This window comes from Eumetopias jubatus, unplaced genomic scaffold (assembly GCF_037043125.1).
Source record: "Eumetopias jubatus isolate StellerSeaLion01/CBP00866 unplaced genomic scaffold, mEumJub1_p1.0 scaffold_9, whole genome shotgun sequence".
Lineage (NCBI taxonomy): Eukaryota > Metazoa > Chordata > Mammalia > Carnivora > Otariidae > Eumetopias > Eumetopias jubatus.
Window position 1 is genome coordinate 8813932 of NW_028274815.1, and position 19945 is coordinate 8833876.

General features: G+C 35.0%; 1 protein-coding gene across 1 annotated transcript in view; it reads right to left on the bottom strand.

Moving 5' to 3' along the window:
* Positions 1 to 19945, bottom strand: part of ROCK2 (Rho associated coiled-coil containing protein kinase 2) — a 144154-nt gene that overhangs the window by 60273 nt on the left and 63936 nt on the right. Inside the window, exon 4 of the mRNA XM_088026319.1 lies at positions 6033 to 6170. Within this exon, the coding sequence (XP_087882445.1) occupies positions 6033 to 6170 (138 nt within the window). The remainder of the gene's footprint in view (positions 1 to 6032; positions 6171 to 19945) is intronic.

The window sequence follows — 19945 nt, forward strand, 5'->3', positions numbered from 1 at the left end:
AGACAAAGACCCCATCAAAAAGGAGAATTACAGACCAATATCCTTGATGAACATGGATGCAAAAATTCTCACCAAAATACTAGCCAATAGGATCCAACATACATTAAAAGGATTATTCACCATGACCAAGTGGGATTTATCCCTGGGCTACAAGGCTGGTTCAACATCCGCAAATCAATCAATGTGATACAATACATTAACAAAAGAAAGAACAAGAATCATAGGATCCTCTCAATAGATGCAGAGAAAGCATTTGACAAAGTACAGCATCCTTCCTTGATCAAAACTCTTCAGAGTATAGGGATAGAGGGTACATACCTCAATATCATAAAAGCCATCTATGAAAAACCTACAGCCAATATCATTCTCAATGGGGAAAAGCTCTCTTTTCCCCTAAGGTCAGCAACGCAGCAGGGATGTCCACTCTCACCGCTGCTATTCAACATAGTATTAGAAGTCCTAGCCACAGCAATCAGACAACAAAAAGAAATCAAAGGCATCCAAATCGGCAAAGAGGAAGTCAAACTCTCACTCTTTGCAGATGATATGATACTGTATGTGGAAAACCCAAAAGACTCCACCCCAAAACTGCTAGAACTCATACAGGAATTCAGTCAAGTAGCAGGATATAAAATCAATGCACAGAAATCAGTGGCATTCCTATACACCAACAAGACAGAAGAGAGACAAATCAAGGAGTCGATCCCATTTACAACTGCACCCAAAACCATAAGATACCTAGCAATAAATTTAACCAAAGAGGCAAAGGATCAGTACTCAGAAAACTATAAAATACTCATGAAAGAAATTGAAGAAGACATAAAGAAATGGAAAAATGTTCCATGCTCATGGATTGGAAGAACAAACATTGTGAAGATGTCAATGCTACCTAGAGCAATCTACACATTCAATGCAATCCCCATCAAAATACCATCCACCTTTTTCAAAGAAATGGAACAAATAATCCTAAAATTTGTATGGAACCAGAAGAGACCCCGAATAGCCAGAGGAATATTGAAAAAGAAAAGCAAAGCTGGCAGCATCACAATTCCGGACTTCCAGCTCTATTACAAAGCTGTCATCATCAAGACAGTATGGTACTGGCACAAAAACAGACACATAGATCAATGGAACAGAATCGAGAGCCCAGAAATGGACCCTCAACTCTATGGTCAACTCATCTTTGACAAAGCAGGAAAGAATGTCCAATGGAAAAAAGACAGTGTCTTCAACAAATGGTGTTGGGAAAATTGGACAGCCACATGCAGAAGAATGAAACTGGACCACTTCCTTACACCACACACAAAAATAGACTCCAAATGGCTGAAAGACCTAAACGTGAGACAGGAGTCCATCAAAATCCTAAAGGAGAACACAGGCAGCAACCTCTTCCACCTCAGCCACAGCAACTTCTTCCTAGAAACATCGCCAAAGGCAAGGGAAGCCAGGGCAAAAATGAACTATTGGAATTTCATCAAGATAAAAAGCTTTTGCACAGCAAAAGAAACAGTCCACAAAACCAAAAGACAACCGACAGAATGGGAGAAAATATTTGCAAATGACATATCAGATAAAGGGCTAGTATCCAAAATCTATAAAGAACTTATCAAACTCAACACCCAAATGTCACCCAACAACAAATAATCCAATCAAGAAATGGGCAGAAGACATGAACAGACATTTTTCCAAAGAAGACATCCAAATGGCCAACAGACACATGAAAAAGTGCTCCACATCGCTCGGCATCAGGGAAATCCAAATCAAAACCTCAATGAGTTACCACCTCACACCCGTCAGAATGGCTAAAATTAACAAGTCAGGAAACGACAGATGTTGGCGGGGATGTGGAGAAAGGGGAACCCTCCTACACTGCTGGTGGGAATGCAAGCTGGTGCAACCACTCTGGAAAACAGTATGGAGGTTCCTCAAACAGTTGAAATTAGAGCTACCCTATGATCCAGCAATTGCACTACTGGGTATTTACCACAAAGATACAAATGTAGGGATCCGAAGGGGTACGTGCACCCCAATGTTTATAGCAGCAATGTCCACAATAGCCAAACTGTGGAAAGAGCCAAGATGTCCATCAACAGATGAATGGATCAAGAAGAGGTGGTATATATACACAATGGAATATTATGCAGCCATCAAAAGGAATGAGATCTTGCCATTTGCAACGATGTGGATGGAACTGGAGGGTGTTCTGCTGAGTGAAATAAGCCAATCAGAGAAAGACATGTATCATATGACCTCACTGATATGAGGAATTCCTAACCTTAGGAAACAAACTGAGGGTTGCTGGAGTGGTGGGGGGTGGGAGGGATGGGGTGGCTGGGTGATAGACATTGAGGAGGGTATGTGCTATGGTGAGCACTGTGAATTGTACAAGACTGATGATTCACGGATCTGTACTTCTGAAACAAATAATGCAATATATGTTAAGAAAAAATAAAAGAAGAAGAAGATAGCAGGAGGGGAAGAATGAAGGTGAGTAAGTCGGAGGGGGAGATGAACCATGAGAGATGATGGACTCTGAAAAACAAACTGAGGGTTCTAGAGGGGAGGGGGGTAGGGGGATGGGTTAGCCTGGTGATGGGTATTAAAGACGGCACATTCTGCGTGGAGCACTGGGTGTCATGCACAAACAATGAATCATGGAACACTACATCAAAAAGTAATGATGTAATGTATGGTGATTAACATAACAATAAAAAATTATTAAAAAAAAGCAAAACGGCATATAGAAAAATGGGATAAGCAATGAAGGAATACAAATTACTAATGAACACATGAAATATCCTGAACCTCATAATTAAAACCAAGGAAATGTACCTTAGCACAATAACATCTTTTTTTCTTGAGGATGCAACTAATAAAAATTTAAAAAACTACAATATCCAGTATTGGCTAAAAATGTAGTAAAATAAAAATATTAAATAGAGTAATAAAACTTGTAAAAATCTTTTTTTACAAAGCAATTTGGCACTATCTATCAAAATGTCAAATGTGCGCACCATATGACCTAGAAACAAACCCAATGCTAGGAATCTATTCTAAGGAAATATTCACATGTGTACAAAAGATGGACCTATAAGCACAGTTAATTCCATGTCAGGGACAGAAAATGTACAAGACTGGTCTGGAACATCCCATTATATCAGATAGCAAGCTATCAAAGGCTGCTACAGCTATGTCCAAAGGACTCAGGAATCAACCTGAACAGGATGTCATTTGCCAAAGGTGTCACAATATGAGCATCAATAAGATACTCGAAGGACTAAAACATCAAATAGGTTTTAAGTCCATGAGTTCAAACTGGTAACTACCCCAAAATTGCTCACTTTTAGAGGATAAAAGGAAACTAATCCCTTACTTTGAAAACTGGTAAATATAAGGAAAGAATAAAGTATTTACCCTGTCTTTCCTCTGTGAATTATACTACTGGGTCACCAAATGGTAAATGGGGGAATATTTTCTTTACAAAACTATTCCAGTCACTATAATAAAAAAAGGAATGACTGGGGAGTGGGTGGGGGGGAGGAATTACTGAACTGGAATATCACCATTTTGAAATCCTTAATAAATTAATAGACCTAGGCATTAAGCACAAATAGCTGGTAAAACAACAGAGAAATAACCAGACATTAGCCTCCTAACAGAACAAAACACCACCCATGAAGTTGTTCTGCCACTCTCCCAAAAAACACACCTGATTCTGATCCACTATATCCAATTAGCAACTCAAAAAATACAAAGGAGAGAGGAACATGTTAAACTACACAAGGATGAAATTAACAAAAGCCCCGTTTCTTCAACAAATAAACTGATGAGACAAAAGAAAAAGAAAAAGAGGAAGGAAACTAGATTGAGACTTAAAAGGGATACCTAAACTTAAATCTTAAAAAAAGCCAAAAGTAAACTGAAGTATTAAAGGGTGTACACCTACTTGGGTGTATGAAACTATACAGAAAAGTAAGGAAGTGTTCACCATAAAAGTATGGACATTAGAAAAATAGGCAAAGAACACAGCAAACCGAATATAATAGATGGCTCTTTAAAAAAAGTCTTCTCTATCAGCAAAGGAATAAGTTTTTAAATGTGCTAATATTCATCTATCAAATTCAAATCACACTAAGAATATATCTCTAAGAAATACGGATAGATCAAAGATTTATGTTGTATCAGAATTTATATAAGAAAAATAAAAAGAGCCATCTCCAACAAGAGTACAGTAACAAAGTATGGGGGCCTTCATACAATTAAATATTCAACAATCATGAAAAAAATAAGCACTGAGATTTGGCAAACTGTTAGAAATAACCTATTGAAATTGATTACAAGCATTATCTTATGACCCATTAATTTCACTCCAAGGTAGATCCCTAACAAAAACATGTAAACATATGTACCAAAATCCATATGAAAGAAGTCACAGCAGCATCATTCATATTAGCCAAAAGATAGAAACAACTTATTTGTCCATTAACTGATGAACAAAGAAAATGTGGGATATCCATACAACAGACGATTATTCAGCCATAAAAAGAAATGAAGGGCTAATACATGCTATACCACAAATGAACAGTGAAAACATTATGCTAAAGGAAAGAAGAGATCACAAAAGAGCATATATTTTACGATCCCATTTCCATGAAATATCCATAACAGGCAAATCCACAGACACAGAGAGCAGATCAGTGGTGGCCAGGAGCTCAAGTCAGGGAGGAGTGGCTCAGGGTTTCTTTTTTGAGGCACAAAAATGTTCTATAAATATACTGAAACTCTATAAATATACTAATATGTAGTGAAACTCTATAAATATATTGAAAATCAATGAATTAAATCAATAAATAGAATTAAGTCAGGCATTTTGACAGGTTTCCCCACAAAGTTATACCTTTCAAACATATAAATATAATGGTGCATGGAATGTTCTTTACCAGAGATAAACAAATGAAAGCCAGAATTATAATGTTACTTTTTCAATTTACAATGTTTCACCGTTGACTGGTTTCCACAGATCCATTAACTCTTTATCTCAATGAACACTTTAAAAAAGGTCCATTAAGCAGAATTAAAGATCAAAGACACCAGTGGATGAACTGATAAACTAGAAATGGCAATGATTCTGTTGCTATGAAAGCAATTTAAAGCTAAAAGTGGAATAATTTATTACCATCATTCCTTAATTATCATAATATATAATTTGCTACAAAAATTTTAGTTTTAGCTACACATATCAGAATTTCTATTCAGTAGCTACAATAAAAAATTAAGTAGAGAGAAAGAGCATTGGGGCTCAACATCATTAACAAAGCAATAATAATGAGCTTTTAAATTACATAATCATCCATGTGGCAAATTTTTTACCTGCAAATTGCCTTCCACAAGCAAGGTATCAAACTCCCAAATAATTTAAGTAAGCATTCTGAACACGCACTGGTACATACCTAATCTTACTCATGATACTTGTTCAAAAATGTTTGCAGAATTAGATATTAGTATAAAAACATCTTTAGAGAAGCAAAGTTAATGAGGGATATAATTGAAAGGAGGCAAAATACAACCATAAATTCCTTACTTTACAGTCAAGTAAGAGGCTCAATTAGGAAGCACAATACTATCTTATATTATAGGTAATATATAAAGGATTACAGGAGAATTTTCAAAACTTTTATTGTAGGAAGTTTTGGGGTTTTTTTGAGACAGGCTGATTATTCCTACTATATAAATCACGAGAGTGCAGGCAGGGAATTAATGGCATTCTGGTAACCAATCTAATTGTTCATAAAGGAATTTTTAAAAGTTGCAAATACTTGCTTTCATACACCAATTCAAGTATTACATGTCACGTGTATATGACATACTATTTAGGAATATTAAACAAGCATATTGAATCCGACCTTATTAAAAATGACGGCACTGTTATTATGTGAGTGAGATATAGGATTTTTAGCATATAAAATCCTATCTTATGAATAATAAGCACTTACAAAAAGGGGAAATAAACTTATAAAAGTCTGTATGCTTACCTGAACCACCCAGGGACTGTTGGCAAAGGCCATAATATCTCTCTCTTCCCAGAAAAAAGCAGAATCAGATCTTTTTATCATTTCAAACTTACTAAGAAGCTTCATAGCATAAACCTTCTGTGATGCCTTATGACGAACCTGTAGATTTATTAAAACACAAAAATAATTTTGTGAGAGAAAGGTGAACAATATATACTATAATTCTATCACTAAAGACTTCAGTTATAAAACAAAATGATCTTTAGCTAACTAATAAAAAGTAAAAGCATAACATTTTTAATGGAAAAAAAGAAGAGAAAATTCCCAAATATTTCATGAAATACACAATACCTTTAAATGCTAGGTTCCATAAATTCATAAAGCTTCATTCCTCCATGTTAATTAAGCTAACCAATTTTAAGAACAAGATATTGTTAAATGAGAAATTTTCAAGGTATGTACATGTATTGCTATCTGAACAGAACCTAATAAATTTAGATATCAAGGGATATTTGTGATTTTGTTAAGTCATCTTTATTTCTTTCAAAGTATCCTACTTAAAAGGTTTTATGTTAAGAAAAAAAAAACTACCACCAACATGATTATTTGAGCAATTCCTTTTTTTTTTTTTTTTTAAAGATTTTATTTATTTATTTGTCAGAGAGAGACAGAGAGCCCGTACACGCAGGGGGAGTGGCAGGCTGAGGGAGAAGCAGGCTCCCCGCTGAGCAAGGAGCCCAAGGCGGGACTCAATCCCAGGACCCTGGGATAATGACCTAAGGCAAAGGCAGATGTTTAACCAACTGAGCCACCCAAGCATCCCTATTTGATCAATTCTTATCTTCCTTGTTAGAGTATAACTTCCACAAGGGCAAAAACAGTACCTTTTTTTGACCATCATTTTAATCCTAAATATACCACAGCAAATTCTACCACAGAGCCAATAAATACCTAATGATTATAACTGTTAACATTTACTGAATAATTAATAATAAATACTGACTGCTAGCATTTATACTTGTATATCTAACAGGATGTCCAAAACTGAACTCCAAATCATCACCCCTGAATTTATTCCTCCTACAGCCTTCCCCATTTTAGTAAATGGCATCTTCATCCTTCCAGTTAGTTGCTCTAGCTAAAAATCTTTGGCTCCTCTTTTTCTCTCACACAGCTCATCAAACTCACCAGCAAATCATGTCATTCCTACCTTCAAATAGTTTCAGAATCCAATCATCTACAACTACCTCCACTGATAACAACACCCTGATCTAAATCTTTTATGTCCATTACCTACAATAACCTAAACTGCTTTCCCTGCTGTCACTCTCACCTACCCACAGTCTGGTGATCCTTCAAAAACATAAACCATTTCCTGTCACTCCTGTTTTAAAACCCCAACAGTTTCTCATTTCATCTCTGCATGTGTTATTCTCTCTGCCTGGAATCAGCCCTTAAAGCAGGACCCAATTCCTCACTTCCTTCAGATCCCTGCTCAGACGTTACCTTCTAAGCAAGGCCTACTCTGATCAAGCTACTTCAATTTTTCAATTTACAGCCACCGTTGGCTGCCCACATATTCCCTATTCCATTCCTTCTTCCTTGCTTTTGCTCCATTGCACTTATTACCATCTTATACCTTATTTTTTACTTTTATTTTATTATGTCTTGCACTAGAAATTAAGCCCAATGAAGGCAAGGATTTTTGTGTTTTATTCACTGCTTAATACACGGTGCCTAGTAAAATGCCTGGCACATAATAACCTCTGAATAAATATTTGCTAAAAGAATGAATTTACTGAGTGGGTGCTTACTGTATACCAGGCACAGTGTATTTTCATAATTGTATTATTTAATCTTCGTAACAATCCCAATGAGGTATTACTTCCCCATGTTACAAATGAGAAATTTGAGGCACAGAGAAATTAACTTGCTGAGGGTTATACAATGAGTAGAAATCAAGATTTAAAGATACAGTAGTCTGGGGCACTTGGGTGGCCAGTTGGTTGTGTCAGACTCTTGGTTTCAGCTCAGGTCATGATTTCTCGGTCGTGAGACAGAGCCGTGTCAAGGTCTGTGCTCTGCATAGATTGTGCTTGAGATTCTCTCTCCTCCCTCCCCCCCCACCCCTTCCTGTGCACTTGCTCTTTCTCTCTCGCTCTCAAATAGATAAAATCTTTTTTAAAAAAATTAAAAATGAAGGTACAGTAGTCTGCATCCAGAATTCATGCTAGTAACCACTTATCTATGCCATTTCTACATATGTACAGCCACTATTAGGATGATTTCCCCAGAACAGGGCCAGATTGCACTGGTCAGCACAGTCTTCCATTCAGTTACTGCTCTGTTTCACTCAGAAGTATGCCATTATTTGTACAACAAATTATATGGTCATCCTACTGAGGGTTGGATGAAAGAAGAGGCAATTGAGTTCCTGACAAAAATCTACAGAGACCTAAATGATCTAGCCTATAACCATCTTCCCAATTTAAATCTTGTCATTTTCTTTCCTTTGTTCATACTTCAACCATACTTACCACCTTCTTTCAGTTCCTCTAATATACCTTTCCTCAAGATCGTTACAAGTACTGGGAATGTAACAGAAAATCCATCACAGTCCCTGACTTCACCTCTTCTGCAGAGAGACTAGCTCCTTCATTCAGCTGAAATATAAACTTCTCAAAGGAGTGACCACTCTATCCAAAGTAGGAACTCATTGTTCTCTACCTCAGAACTCCATTTGTTTTCCTAGCAGATACCATAACTTGTGATTTTTTTTTTATGTTGTTTCCTTGTATTTGTCTATCTCCCACATTAGAATATAAGTTCAACAAAGTGAGGGATTACCCATGCCCATTTTATTCTCTATTATATCCTCAGTGTCAAATACAATGCCAGCACTAGCAATTAAAACAGATACTAAATATTTGATGAATGAATTAATGTCTGTGAAAAAAAAATTTTTCTATTAATTTGCTATTAATTTGCAGTTTTAAGAAAAATCCAACAGGTAATATTTCTAGTTATCTCTCATCAAGTACTGTGCACATTTAGAATCAGTACTTATATTGATGAAAATAAGGTAAACCAAAGGAATGCTCATGTCCTCCCCAGAGAAGATATGTAAGAACCATCATACTTTACAGATCAGATATTGTATAAAATGAAACAAAATTTTAGAAAAATCATACAATGCTGTACTTTTTTAATAGAGAGATTTTTCCTCTAACAATTCCCAGAAAGAATTTTATTTGTTGTATGGACTTGAGCAAATCACTCACAGAAAAAGGTCTTAGCATTAAACAATAAAGATACATACTCCAAATCATGCATCTTTGGCTATGATACAGAAACTGATACCAACTAGCCCTCACACTGTAAACAACAATCAAAATGGCAAAATATATGAAGCAACAGTTTTCAGGCTTGGTAAATTAGGCAGTACAAGACTATAATGCCTGAGAGGAGAAAAACTCACCAAGTCAACCCCCATAACTACCCAGACACTCTGCTTGAAGGCAATATCCCAACCAGCATACAAGTGATCATCTAAGCTAAGTACAGTGGTCCTGCTGAATTGAAAAGGCAGAGATCAGAGTTCAAGAAAAATGAGGTAGCTGGATTATGCTGGGCAGGAAACAGGAACTTAAAGAGCTATGCAAAAGGTCTGTAGAAGTACCATATGAGTCCTTTGCCAAGGGCTGGACTATCCAAAGAGAAAGTACCCAAAGTTTACCAGGGATCAACTGCTCTGGGCTTGATAACAAAAGAGAGACACTGGAGGTTAAATAACATTAGAACAACAATCAACTTCCAGCCAAACAAGAATGGAGAAACCTTGCTATTTCCTGAGCATTCAGGTGAGACAGCTTAGGAGAAAGAACCATGCGCTAAAGCAAGAGGTTCTAGTACTATCTAACAAAGTCTAGTAATGCCAATCCCTAAAAGATCAAAAGGGGAGCAGAGTTTGGAGGTTCAGTCCTACCAGTTAAAAGGACTTGGAAAACAACTTGGTCTTTTTGCACAAAGTATAAAATTCAGTGTGCACAAGTTAAGGGTGATCATCAGGCAATTGGACAGATTATTAGAATGAAAATCAACACATCAAGGAAAAGTAACAAACTAACAAAAAATCTCTATCATATATCGTAAGGATCAGTATATATTTTAAAAATTACTTATTGGGGCACCTGGGTGGCTCAGTCAGTTAAGTGTCTGCCTTCGGCTCGGGTCATGATCCCAGGGTCCCGGGATGGAGTCCCACATCAGGCTCCCTGCTCAGCGAGGAGCCTGCTTCTCCCTCTCCCCCTGCCACTGCCCCTGTTAGTGCTCTCTCTCTGTGTCAAATAAATAAATAAATGCTTAAAAAATAATCTAGGCATTTAAAAAATAAATAAGTAAATAAAAATTACTTATTAGGCACAAAAGGAAAGTGTGACTCATCATCAAGAAAAAAAGCAGTCAATAGAAAACAACCCCCGAAACACTGACCTTAGCTAACAAATACTTTAAATATCTCTTACAAATATGTTGGAATAACTAAAGGAAAATATGTTAAAGAAAAAAAGGAAAAAGTAGTCACAATGAGTGAATACAGGAAAATACCAACAGAGAAATACAAACTGTAAAAAAGAAACTAGAATTTCTTTAACTGAAAAATAACAAAAATGAAAAATTCATTAGAAGGGCTTAATAAAGAATGGAGACAGAAGTCTGTGAAGCTGAAGACAAATCAATCTGAAGAATAAGGAGAAAAACAAATAATGAAAATGAAACAGTGACCCCGGGGCCTGAAAAGCAATTAAACAGTATAAAATATGGGGAAATATAAATAGACTAAACACTCCAATTCATAAACAGAAATTATCAGAATTGATTAAAAAAGCAAAACCTAATCTCATATATTTTAAATATTAAGATCAAATAGATTAAAAATAAAAGGACAGAAAAAGATGTACCACACAAACAGCAAGGGTAAGAAAACTGACAGAGCAATATTAGTAACAGATAAAGTAGACTTCAAAGCAAAGAAAAAAGGGGGGGTAAATGCAGATAAAAGGAGTAAAATTCACCAGTAAGGCATAAAAATTCTAAATATGTATGCATCTAATAAATGAGCTTTAAAATTCATGAAACAAAAAATGACAGAACTAAAGATAGAAACAGACAAATCCATAGTTTTAGTTGGAAATTTTAACATCCCCTCTCAGTATTTGATATAATAACAAAATATCACTATGGACATAAAGAAAATACAGCCCAGAAGAAAAACTGCCTGATCAAGTAACAATTACAAAAGTTAATATATCAATAAGTTACATAACTTCTCATTTTAAAATATTTTAAATTTAAAATTTGAAGTGTTTTGATATGCTTTAATTTTACATAAAAAGATCTATATGCAAAGGGTCAAAGTTATGATAAGGGTCACAGATTATATCTATCTTTTATATTAAATTACAAAACTAGAATAACAATTCCTTTTATTTGTAGACATTTATAGAATGCTGAAAATAAACACATGTGAAAGCAATATGAAAACATTGGTGGTGGGCATGGAATTAGGAGATAAAAGATCCTCATCTGAAAACCAGAAATCCCTTCCACATCAGACAGACCAGATTTTTAACTGATTTGTATCGAATTAGCAAATTAGCTCAAAGCAAATGCTCATTCCAGCAATGCTGTTAAATGTTATAAAAAAATGTTTAAAACATTATTAGAAAGAGGTTGCTAAGGTACTATTTCTTCTATATTTTTGCCACTCTTCAAATTTACATTTATTCTAAGAACGAATCAGATTTTGAATGTTTCCTTATTTCATTACAAAAGCAATCCATAAAACATTAAGGGTCAATTACTTTATACTGTAATATTACTTATCCTTGACTCATGTCATGACAACAGTTTTAAAAATTGTGTAAATCACAGCTATGAACAAAAACTAAAAGATGTTTGCCAGCTGATAGAAAATAGTTAAATATTTATTTTTTTTAATTATTTTTTTGAGAGAGAGCGCAAGCGCGAGTGGGGGAGTAAGGGGGGTGAGAGGGAGAGAGAGAGAATCTTAAGTAGGCTCCACACCTAGCACGGAGCCTGACATGGGGCTCGATCTCACATCCCTGAGATCATGACCTGAGCTGAAATCAAGAGTTGGATACTTAATCAATGAGTTACCCAGGTGCCTCTATTTTTAATCTTTTATATCTGAATTATAACTAAACAAAAACAAACCTAGAACAAAAAGACCATTCAAATACACAAAAAGTCATATAGCATAAGTATAATTCTCTGAACATGAGAAACATGCTTATTCACTTTACTTTTGCTGATTCTTTATGCAACATTACTTCTCTCTCTGCACTTCCATAGCACTTACAACAATCTAATATTATAATTAGTTGTATACATTTCTGCTTCATAAGCTCCTTTAGGCAGAGTATAAATTTTCATTTGTGGGGCTGCCTTGTGGTTGGCAAAATGCTGAGTATCCAATTCAACAAATTCAACAAAATTATGGCTATGTCTATATGAGAACTATAAAATTTTTAATAAATAAAGACTATTTTGCCTAAATGCTCTATTTAATGAGGACTGAATTTCATTTAAATTATTGGGATAGGACATTTAACTGGCTCATAACACAAGAGTCAGGAACTCCCAGCTTGTAATCTTTGACTTGATCTATAGAACAAACATTAAGAGGCAATAGTTGTAGTCATGCCAAACATCTACCTCATACTTTTAAAATTCATTAGCAGTAGTATTACAAAGTACTACAATAAAGCGCTGTTACTTTAGAAAAGCTGGTTTCCACTGATCTTCGTTCTGAGGATGTATCTTTCTGAATGATTCTATTATAATCTCCCTCAGCATCTCTGTACACTCCCCTTTGTTCCTCCTCTATTCAATATGGATGGATAAACAGTCAGATATAGGAGCTATTCATTACCATACTGTACAGAGTACCGCTTAAAAGCATGGATTTAAATGTCAATAAACCTTTGCAAAAATTCTAGCCGTTTATGAACTATGGGGCCAACTTACTTAACCCTTCTAAGTTTCAGGACTTCATCTATGTAAGAATCTCACAGAACTGTTGCAAAGATAAAATGAGACTATGACTATAAATACTTTGCACATAGAATATACTCGATGAAAATGTTAGCTAACACCACCATAGACAAATGGAACTTAGTTCATTCTATCATGAACCTTTACATGTGTTTCCCTTATGTCACTAGACTGAGTATGTGACAGACAAAAAAAGTTGCTCCTAATCTCTAAATGATATTCTACCCCCAGCATATATATATATATAACACAAAAAAAGGGTCTAAGGGATAACAATGGCTTTATCTGAAATGACAGAATTCTGGGTGATTTCTATGTTCTTATATTTGCTTACTTGTATTTTCTATAGCAAATATGTACTTCTTAAAAAAATTTTTTAAGCAGATGAAACTTCCCTAAGTGTAGCTAGAGACAAGACATGCTTGGAAAATCCTAAAATGGACCTAGATCTCATTGAACATTTATGGACAAAAAATTTTCAAAAATTACTCTAACCAAAATGCCCCATTTGAGATTTTCAAATTGTCTTCTAGTATCAAAAATTACAATAGATTATTTTTATAAGATCCAGTTTGACAGACTGAAGCAGTTAGTGTGTGCTGCTAAGGTTTTCACTAAAAATGTCTGGTTGTGGCAGCCAAGACTGAATGAGGAAATACAGGAATTACAAAAGCATGGAGGGAAGGAGATAATTCTTGCAACTCAGAAATAACTCTGTAACCAGTGAAGAGCCTGTTTTACTCCAAAAAAGGAATTAAAAATTTGAGTTGACATGACAAGTGTTAGAAAATCATTTCCCCTATACTCTTTCCTTCTGGTTGATTCTACTTTAAAAGCTTGGTTTAAACCAATTAAATTAAAAGCAAGCCAGTGGGAAAGGAGAAAAACAAACAAGATCCTCATCTCATATCTGACTTGAGTCTGTCACAGAGCCTGTATCTTTTTTGCACATTCGATCCCAGGAAGCATCTTAGCCCAGGGATTACGAGGAATCACAACCAATTCACTTCAATAAAAGCTTTCTATGTTTCAGGTTCTGTGTTGTACAGGATATAAAAAGACAAGAAAAATCCAATCACGGATATGATCTGGCTGCACACACACATCACTTACCAATGTCTACAGTTGGCACTGACAAATGTCTACATAGTGAGGGCTTGCAGCTCTACAGATATTCCTCCTAAACTGTGTACTTAACTAAAGATAATCTCCCCAGATTTGGCAAACTATTTTCAGATAAGCAGCTATGACCCCTGATGGGAATGCCAAAAGTATTCTAAAGACATGGTTCCTACTCTCAAAAAATTTACAATATAAAAGGATTCAAAGAAATATACATATAAACTACAGTACAAGAAATAATACTGGAAGTTACACAAAATTATTAAATTAAAACATGCAGAGGAAAGATCACTCTCAGATAAAGGGTAGAAAGGAGAGTAATAGGAAAAAGTTTTCCTTTAAAATGAACACAGAGAGAAAGTGAAACATGACTGAAGAAACAGTCAAGAAAACAAAGAGCAGTCTCAGAATGAGTAGCCTGCCCAGAATGAATAGCATAAAGGAAAATAAGGGGTAAAAGATAAAATTGGTGACATCTTTTAAAAAGGTCCTAGAAGGCCAGGATGAAGACTTTGTGCTTCATTTAGTAGTTAAGAGAGCCATGAATTGCAAACGAAATACAATGAATGTATTTTAAAAAGTTCAAATCGGCAGCAGTTTATATTAGGCAGATAGATCTGTACTTCCCATCCTTTATATATTGAGATATAGACAGATGGGGAAATAAGGAAAACAGAAAACATGTTAGAAAAGTTCCTAATTGGTTCTATTATATACCCACACCCAAAATGGGACAGGATTGATACATGAAAATACAAGAATATGAAGTATGCGGAAAACAGTAATGTGGGTCCACCTGAGCCTGGATAGCATAAATTACAGATTTAATAAGCACAGTCTTGATAATTTCTCCATCAGCACCTGCCAAACCAAAATCAATAGTCCAATGGTGAAACATTGTTAGCAGAAGTGGAAAGCAAAGTAAAATATAAAGGAGATGCTCAATACCTGACCGGGAAGAAAAGGGTATCTTGGATGACAGTGGTGACAGTGAACACACACACACACAAAAAGAGACTAGAGAACTGTTATGAGCAGGATTTACTGAAAAATTAAATTTAAGAAATGAACAAAAGAGAAATCAATAATGATTTCTAATTTTTTGGCTTGAGCAACAGGGTTGATAGAGGAGCCATTTATTAAGATGTGTTACAAATTTGTGGATAAGTTAGAGAGGGAATCAAGCATTCTAATTTCACATGTTTTAGATGTGACACATCTTAATGGAGATGTCAAATAAGCCATCATGGATATGAGTTTAGAGAGCAAACAAGAAAATTTTGAGCAGCACCTGAGCCTTGACATCATATAGATTATATTTAAAGTCACAGGAATAGTAGAGTGCACCTTAGGAGAGAATGCAGATCAAAGAGCTGAGCCTTTGGAACTATGATATTTAGTAGAAGTCAGGTGGAGAATGAACCACTAAGGAAACGAAAAAAGAAGAGCCAGTAAACAGGAAAGAGTGGTGTTTCAAGAAAGGAGAACAACTGAATACTAGTAAAAGGATGAGTAAGAGGAGAGTGAAATACCATGAAGCCAATAAGGTAACATATAAAGTCTGTATTTATTGGCACAGAAAAATGATCATGACCATACAACAAAGAAAATCGACTATGGAGTCCTCTACCTACGTTCAAGTCTCCATTCAACTACTTGGTAGTTATGTGAACTTTGGCAGGTTGTTCATCCTATCTACCTGAACTTCCCCATCTGTCAAATGGGCATGATAGTAATAACATCTAAAGGAGTGCTATGAAGACTAGTTACTATATAGAAGTTGCTTAAAAGCCTGCCTATAATGTTGTAACTGCTATAAAAGTGTGTGTTATTATTTAATGTTACATAAAAAACCCATAAATTACAAAACCACATATATATAATATGATCCCTTAATACAAAGAAGACAACCCATACGTTTTGCATATCTTTAGAAGAAATGGAAGTCAGAAAGCTATACATCAAAGTAATAAAAGTAGTGGGACAATCAGGGATTTTAAAAAAGTATAATGATGGCTTACTTTCTTATTCTACTATGAACCTATCTGTTGTATAAATAAAAGAATTTTTATGTTTAAGGGAGAATAATTGGCATTGATGCAATTTTTATAACTCAATAGAGAAAGATTTTAACTTTCCTAAAAAGAAAATAATTACAATAAAATATAAATATCCACTGAAAATAATTTGGCCTTAGTTTTGTTAACAGTTCCCAAATATTTCCAATTATCAAATCACTAAAAGGATATCAAAAGGCTAATAACCTTTATGTTTGAAAATGAAATAAAGAGAAGACATGATAAAAGGAGATTTTCACATTTTATTCTACCCAATTCTAAGCAACTTAGACCTTTGAGAGTGAGAATGCATTCATATATTAATTTGTGTAGTTTTACATAAAACAACCACCAGGAAAAATGTAATGAGCACTTTTCTTTTCTTTCTTTCTTTTTCTTTAAGTAGGCTCCACGCCCAGCATGAAACTCAATGCAGGGCTTGAACTCCTGACCCTGACATCAAGACCTGAGCTGAGATTAAGAGTCAGACAACTAAATGACTGAGCCACCGAGGTGCCCCTAATGAACACTCTTCTTAAGAAAAATGAGTAGGCAACATCACGAAACCAACGAAAGATAATGTCCCCAAACTCTAAAATAAGAAGACAATACTTCAAAAACAAAAATGCTAAAAATATTTCCACTATTAACCATGAAGTCTTGTTTTTATACATCTCCTCCAAATAAAGAATCATAATTAGGTAATTTCCAACAAATATGCACTACGTTTAAGTTAACTTAGAACTCTATTTTTAGAACCTAGACCACAATTTCTTTTTGAAACTTTAATAGCAGCTAGCTCAAAATAAAACCTCCATGAATGCAGGTACCTTGTCTGAGTAGTTTACCTATACAATGTATTGTCAATGCTTATAATGGTACCAGACATTACATAAACATTTGCTAATCAATTAACCAAGGGAATATTGAAGAACAATGTATAATTCTATTAATAGAGATCAAGACTAAATATCTTAAGAACACATTTGCAAGGCTAGAATTTTTAAGTTTCTTTTTCAAAGAAAAGAAGATTATGTGCAAGGTATGTGAATAACCATAAACGAAGTAAGCATGCATATCTGTTCAAAAAAGTAATCTCACTGAAAAGTTCATCCCAACATACATACACACTATTACGGGATGAACTGTGTGCTGCATGCTGCCCCCACCCCTGTTATATTTTAAAACCCTGACCTTTAGTACCTCAGAATGTGACTATTTGGAGACAGGGACATCAAAGAGGTGATTAAGTTAACATGAGGCTATTAGGTGACTGGTGTCCTTCTAAGAACAGGCAATTAGGACATACAGAGTGACACACCAGCCACATGCAAGCACAGAGGAAAGACCATGTCAGGACACAACAGAAGGTGGCCATCCACAAGCCAAGGAGAGAGGCCTCAGGAGAAACCAAATCTGCCAACACCTTGATGTTGAACTTGTAGCCTCCAGAACTATGAGAAAATAAATTTCTGTTGGTTAAGCCACAGTTAGTGGTATTTTGTTATGGTGGCTCTAGGGAACCAACACATATAAATACATATAAAAGTTAGAGCAAGACTTCTGATTATTTAAAATTAAAACATTTAAATTCATAAATGCATAGAAACTGACGAAAGTGACAACAGATAATATTTACTTAATACCTACAATGTGCCAGATCCCGGTAAGTACCACACATGCATAGCCTAATTTAATCCTCACAAAAAATCTTGTTAGGTTCTATTATTAGTGCTATTCCAAGATCAGGAAATTAAACCTTTGATGACAGGAAATCTATATACTGTAGAATGGAAACAAAAGTAGTTGACTATTCTGCCAAACTACTGCTCTTAATCAATATACTATACTGAATAATATTATTGTCCATAAAAATGAGATGAGAAAAACAATCCAAAAAGAGTAGAATCCAAAGACAATAGTGATAACAGATAAAAATCATCCATGTCCCAGACTTTTCATGATATAAAAACATAAATGTACATCACCTCTATAGGTAGGAAAAAAAAGACAATAAACTAAACCAATTTTGCCCTCCTCGAATTATGAAACTTTTCAATCTATCAGAAAATGCCTTCTTTAGGTGAGGAAACCTATGCCCAAATAAACTAAATGACTTGGCACTTTCCTGACTCATGACATTTTCACATGCTATTCCCTCTGTTTTTTGACTCCCGCCCCACTCCCTCTTTTTCATGTGACTACCTCCTTTACATCATATCTCCATTGTCATTTTCTCATAGTGAGGCCTTTCCTAACACCCACACCTGAATTAAGCACAACCCTCCATTTTTCTCTCTCATAACATCAGATCTTTTCCTTCAAGTATTTATCATAATTTGAAAATACTTTACTTGTTTAAAGTAAAATTCTTTTCTCCTCCACAAAACTACCACTTCCAGAAAGATTGAAGCTATTCTATTGTATCTTTAAGAGGCTAGCACAGCTCCTGAAATGTAACAGATACTGATTATTCATTGATGGATGGATAAATGAACCATTTTCTGTGTGACAATGAACTGCTAACATTTACTAAGCACTTACTATATATATTCCAAGAACTGTTCCAAATTTAATTACATTTAATTCTCCCAGTAACCCTATGGGGTAAAAGTGTCATTGTTATCTTCATTTAACAGATAAGAAACTGAGGTGCAAAGTGATTAAGTAACTTGTCTGCACTGACAGCTAGTCAGAGTTAGAATTCAACTTTAAGTAGTCTGATTCTAGCTCTTAAATACTATGGTATGGCTGCTGTGACACAACAAAGTTACTTTTACAACAAGAATTTTCTTTTAGAAACTGACTGGTTGGGCCCTTTGTGGTATTTTTAACTTGGCTAAAAAAGTATTTCACAAGGAAAGAAATTTGCACCTACTATTGTAAAACTTTCTTCAGATGACTAGAAAAACATAATCATAAAGATGTGCCAAATGTGGAACACTGCCTACAGATCTGTCAAACCAATTTATCTACAACATACAAAGCAACTTTAAAAGACTATGAAAGAAGCACTTGGACTTTTCCTTTTCAATCTCATCCTTCTTTTAAAAAAGTCCACGCCAAAGGTAACAGAACCAAGAGCTAAAGCCAAAACAAACATGCTCCAAGTTCTTGGGTCAGGTCATCAGATTAATGGAATGTTAAAATATTTTTCATTTTTAAAAACATGTGACTTTCTTTCTGCACGTTTTGTGGACAAAATAAAATTTGGAATGCAAAATTAACAAAAGTAAAAGCCTTTTCTTTTCCTTTCTTGAATGTACTGAAATTGAATGATCAAATTCCCCTAACGCAGAACAATGACTACATTGCCATAAAAACATGACAAGTCAGGATCTGTCATATTTCCTTCAAAAAACAGAACTCCAAATTCTAGTCTCTCCTCTTTATCTACACTAAATCCTGAGTATGAAGAAACATGTATTTATTTTACATACTTGTAGTATTAATCTATGTATCAAATAGGCAATAGTAACAGTGGCTAACACTTAAGGAACACTATAGCTAGGCTTACTTATTTTTAATTCACATAATCCCCTACAAGAACCCCATTACATAGGTATTATCATCTGTATTCTATAGTTTGGAACTCCAGGAGATTGCAAAGCTTGTCTATACTCACCATGATCTTTGAGTTAGACCATGGCAGAAGAAGGATTCAACTACTTTATATTTTCC